At 32.2% G+C, this 5,493-nt stretch overlaps 1 protein-coding gene across 1 annotated transcript; it reads right to left on the bottom strand.

Moving 5' to 3' along the window:
* Positions 1–2,917: 2,917 nt before the first annotated feature.
* On the bottom strand, positions 2,918–5,000 carry LOC149784599 (complement C1q tumor necrosis factor-related protein 3-like). Its single transcript, XM_089933298.1, has 2 exons — positions 4,840–5,000; positions 2,918–3,550 (listed from the first exon to the last, which is right to left on the bottom strand). The coding sequence occupies exons 1-2, from the start codon at positions 4,976–4,978 to the stop codon at positions 3,111–3,113; spliced, it is 579 nt and encodes a 192-aa protein (XP_089789424.1). The 5' UTR covers positions 4,979–5,000; the 3' UTR covers positions 2,918–3,110.
* Positions 5,001–5,493: the final 493 nt, after the last annotated feature.

Raw genomic sequence — 5,493 nt, 5'->3', positions numbered from 1 at the left:
GCTAATAATGCGGGTTTCTTGAACGTATAATTTATATTATAATTATAAACTATTGTTTTTGACACCGCAAACCAAAAAAACTGTACATGTCTTTAGTAGCTTTTAACACTTTTTGTTCTTCTACCAATGACGATAATATCGATTTAAGGACATCTGCATAGGACATTTTACTATGTTTTTGTCCATAGTATGGGGATTCTGAAATGCTATTCTCGTTTTCCCTGGATGCAGTATGAGTTTATTTAGGCATCAAGTGGTCAGCACCGCATATTGCACATGGTGTAACATGGCCTAGATCAAAAATGCATTTTAATATACAACAAAATTCCAAGGAAGTTTCATAATATTTGTTACAGTTTGTTTGCCACATTCTTACATTAACGCAGAATGTTAGGGGAAGCTAACTGATTAGTATTAACGTGAGGTTTTGACATATTATGTTATTATCTCTTGATCACGACAACACTCAAATATGTTGAACGTGAATTATTTCGTCTCTAAATATTAAAATGAAATTATGCTTAAAATTATTTATAGCAACAGCTTTGGCATTTTGACTTTTCATTACATGTTCAATAGTTTGGACCAAACCAATGATCGAGAGAGTAAGAGAGAGAACATTTAGGATTGTATGGGGGAAAAGAGAAACAGTTTGGACCAAGTTTTGCAAAATATCATTTTTTCATATTCCCCTCTATCTCAAATCTCATGAAAAGGGAAACTGTCTTCTGTGATAGTTATTAGATACCTATTATAGTCATGGAACCACGTGTCTATTTTTGCATCCCGGCTGGAGAATTCACTTTTTATATAATGTCAGGAAGTGTTCTCATGTGAACCCAAACTGTCTTCATGAAAAATATAAACACAATATTATTCAAATAAAACCTCTGATCATTGCAAATCTCGCATTGTTGAATTGGGTACATATTGCATTTATCCTCACAAAGTAACTGATGTAGACTTTTGAGGTAGATATAATGTATGTTTTGCATGGAAACATATGTTCATTGTAATGGACCGATGATTTAAGCATCTGAAAGAATTTTGTTGAATGAGAATCATTTGCATTTTTTATTCATCTTTGGAAGTATACATGATGACAATTATTTTTAACCTTAATCACCTATAAAAATATTGTAGAAAATAACTGATATGTTTTATCTGGTTTAATCAAGTGTTGAAGTTTGTTTTCCTCGTGAAGTCTCAGTCCAATGATGTAATTCTTCTAGGAGGTAGATAAAATAGTACACATACATTGGAGTAAATAACAGACTCATTAAATTTTAAGTTTATAATGGAATGATAACTTGTTTCTGTGAGAGAATGATAAGCATAGTGATCTTCATAATTTTTTTAAGAACAAAATGTCGAAATCTTCTCTAGCTGAAAATATACCTTATTTACTCTCAAAAACGAAGTAAGCCAGCATTGACATAGCATAAAGAACTATGAGAATAGTAAAATTGCAATCCAATTGGAGTAAATCTTAAGGATGTTATGCGTAAACTGCCGGGTATATTCTACAAAAGACATCTCATACAAATGGAACCTTGCCATGATAAGATATAAATGATGTATAATGAATAAATCAACCTACGTTTGGATGTATATTATATCAGTTGTTGGCGGTTCAATAAACCAAAAAGTTTATTTAAGGTAGACGTTGATTTTCTAGTTTGATTGATTTACATATGTTATTTTATTCGGTGTAAACATTTTGGACATTTTTGTAAATGATGCAGTCTAGTGACCACCGAAAAAGTTTCTGTATTTAATTGTTTTGATATGTGTATGCTCTGTGCAAGTAGGCATATATAACATCTTAATGTGTATTATATTGTGTCTGTCCTTGCCATTTGTTCTCTATCATCTTCTTTACAATTTAATTTGCTTTATGTTTTCTCTATTGAATAATACTGACAAGGTCAACCAGAAATTTAGAATTTTAGAATACATAATTTATTTCCTGCTCTGTAAATATAGTTTGCCTTCGTTTATTATAGAAGTTGTATGACGTCACCAATATATTTTGCAGTTGTATGTTAAACAAATCTTGCAAATTATAAAAACATTATATATTTTAAATAGTTAATTAATAGGTTCTTTCAATCAGATACATTTGCATAATTCCCATCTTTGTGCGCCTAACATTTTTCTAGATATAACTCATTCATTACCGACAGCTTATACTGCATACTTTTTGCAGCTCTTTATTTCTAATTCTCGCTATCATAAATCTCCTTCCTGTGATTGCATTCACGACGCAACGTCATTATGTGTCATGCTACGTCATTTCTAACCAGTGCCTATTCCATTTTTATGTTGTTTGCTTACACGAGATTGTGCTTGATGCTTTTTAATGCGTTAATCATACCATGTTACTTTACGATTATTTTATTAGGAATTATTAGCATTATGTTTTCAGCCAGTACTGGAGTTTCTTAGGGTTGCTTCATCTTCAAGGCTTTATACTATAGGATAATAAAAAACAAATTGTACAAAACCTCCATTTTGATATCATCTTGTCTGTAGTTTGTTAAAGTTACAGAATTTGAATTATTCAAAATTACAATGCTGTAGTGAATAGTGGCGTGTGCCTGTTTAAATGAGAAAGGATAAAGAAGATCGGAGAATGTGGTGGATTGTGTGGATTGTGTTATTTCGTGAAATTTAACACCGATTTAAGCACTAAAATAACCTTTCGTACGAACGCATTGCAATGCAGTTTAAATAGTTGCTTTTGAAATTAGTTAGAAGGTGTTTTACAACTGTGGAAAAAGTTACGATTCTCTGGTCAAAAATGTGACAGTCAATGTTTATACAAACCGACCAAACTGGTCAAACTGAAAATTTTAATGAACCAAAATAAATCGAATCAGAATAAAGGTCAAACATCATGTGATTATCCAAAAAATAGAACGACTACCTCTTTATTTAAGCATGCATAATAAACAGAAACATCGAGATTATACAACACATTGTAAGCTCTCAAAAATGTTTGAGTCTAGAAATAAATTCACAGACTAACACACATTGTTGGAATAACTATTTTCACAGCCTCTAGACTGTGAATACATATTTTTTGGAAAACGAACTCAAATCCACATCTATCGACCATCAACAAGAAACCCTAAAAAGACGTTTGATCGATGACGTTTATTATAACAGTCGTATCCAAGGCACCTTATCCAGACTTTTTCTTCAGCATCCAAATGGACCAGTGTATGAATAGTCCTTGCCTCATCGTCTTCTCCGTTGAATTCCATGAAACCTATTACCATTCCGCCATCACCTGCTACAATTTCTGCACTGTATCTTGGGTAATACTTAGGATCTCGTGTGGCAGCCGTTACTAACGTAAAGGAAAAGTAATAGGTTCCGGACACAGGTGCTTTAAAAACACCTGTACTCTGATCGTAGCATCCGTTGACATTCAGCTCGACATTTTCGAATTTGATCACACCGTTTTTCGGAATATGTTTTAATTCATTGTAGAACCTATACGTTTTCATAGACGCCATGAATGCTGGTATAGGTGCCTCTACATCTGCAATGAATTGGATAAATGTATGAGAAAGCCATATTGAGAACTCGAGTGCTATTACCTACACAACAATTCAAGTTCTTATGACTTAAACATTTTCAATTTTATCAACATTTAAACTTATGATAAAGAAATAAGATTGCGTGTAAATATCTAATTTGAATCAACGATAACTGATTAAGAATAGATGGTCAGTATAGGAAAGTTTGCAATTTATCAATACTAGGAACAAGAAATTTCTTTTGTCGTTTAAACCGATCAACCTGATCTACGAGATCAATTTGTTCTTAATCAATCTTTCATTAAAAGGGCATTAATATCCATACCTCATTATTCAACTACAGGGTCTATATTTTTATATTGTGTTAAGACACTTCGGTTTTTAACTAAGTAACAGAATGAGGCAAAACCAACTAATTGCGTAAAATGTACAAATATATTTATTTATCGAAGTTATAAAGTTGAAATAGATGATGACATAATAGTAATGCGACTTAAATCTTAAATATTTCTTAAACGTTATATGAACAGTCCAGAAGTATAATGTTCAGGATAAAGTCCAGTATTTATGAGTAGCTAAGCAATTGTCTAGACGTTTCCCATGATATAGACCAAGTTGTCTTTGAATGAATTTTGAATAATCCCAAAACATTGAGTTTAACGACTCGTAAGCATGATATAAAATGCGACTAATCGGTTTAAACCGTTCCCATGATCGTTCACTATATAGTGTCATTTTTGAAAGTAGTATCTACCGTGAAACGATATTTATATTAGGTCTAAGTATACATGCCTGTCGCCCAACTTAAACAACGCAGGAAATACTTTTGCATATATTTGTGTTGAGGATCAACATTTGTCAATTGAACTAGGTATATCTGAAGTAAAAGTATATACCTTAGAACTTAATTTATCGTTCGTATGTGTATGTTTAGCTAGATTGCCCTTGTACAGTTTTACATGGCGGAAAATGTAATGCTAAAAATATCTCAAAACAAATTTGCTTTTGAATATTATTTAAGAAGACGTGTACATAATTCCAAACTGACAAACATCAGAAGATAAAAGTACATAACAATTTACAATTGTTATAATTGTATTCTCCCATTTATAAAATATTTCCCATCGGTTCAAAACATAAAAAGAATATTATTCAAGTACTTTCTCTTCCCAAACTGTAAAACAATTATATATATATATATATATATATATATATATATATATATATATATATATATATATATATATATAATGATCAATTCAGTAAAATAAAAATATAGTGCTCAACTGACCTTCCTTGAACTTTTGCAGCCGTTTGTCATGTTCGTCGATGGTTGCATTCAGGCTTGCAATGAATTCCACTAGGGAACTCTCAAAAGCAACTGCTTCAAAGATGATTGCTAGGACTAAGATAAGACGCAGGAAGTTCATTGCTGGTATTGCGATGAATACTGTGAAGTAGCCGAGGAGAAGAAATTGAAATTGCATGGATAGCGTTCTCTTTATATATGCCTCAGATAGCACTGCCTTGGTTCGCATGCTACGACCAATTAGAACCCTCCTATGTGAATATTTATGTAAGACGTCTCGGCACTTCTGCACTAAAAATAAACGACCGGTCTAGTTTTAAATGTTGCATGCACGTACCTCACACAATGCGGCAATCGTTCCCTTTGATGGCAGGCTAGTTATATCGCGATATTTGCTATTTAAGGAAAGTTTGCATCTTTGGTATGGGTAAAGCTCTAAATATAACTGCATTGTCTTATCAAAGTTCAATATATAGAAAGATTTAGACGTTTTATTGAGTATGTCACTCCTTTAGGAAGGAATTGTTAATTGTTGTGCAAAAGTTTTGCACAAAACGTAGTGTTTGATGATGTTTGCTTGCTGCATTGTATCCATAAAGGCATTTATTCAGTAATTTTCCTACCATGCTTTAGTGG

Source organism: Sinohyriopsis cumingii, chromosome 14 (genome assembly GCF_028554795.1).
Source record: "Sinohyriopsis cumingii isolate HCF-2022 chromosome 14, ASM2855479v2, whole genome shotgun sequence".
Classification (NCBI taxonomy): Eukaryota; Metazoa; Mollusca; class Bivalvia; order Unionida; family Unionidae; genus Sinohyriopsis; species Sinohyriopsis cumingii.
Note: the sequence above shows the minus strand (reverse complement) of the source record. Positions and strands in the feature narration are given on the sequence as shown.

Coding starts and splice junctions, on each gene's coding strand:
- LOC149784599 (XM_089933298.1), bottom strand. CDS start 4,978: ATGAACTTCCTGCGTCTTATCTTAGTCCTAGCAATCATCTTTGAAGCA. Junction 3,551..4,839: donor GCTGCAAAAGTTCAAGGAAG/GTCAGTTGAGCA, acceptor AATTCATTGCAG/ATGTAGAGGCACCTATACCA.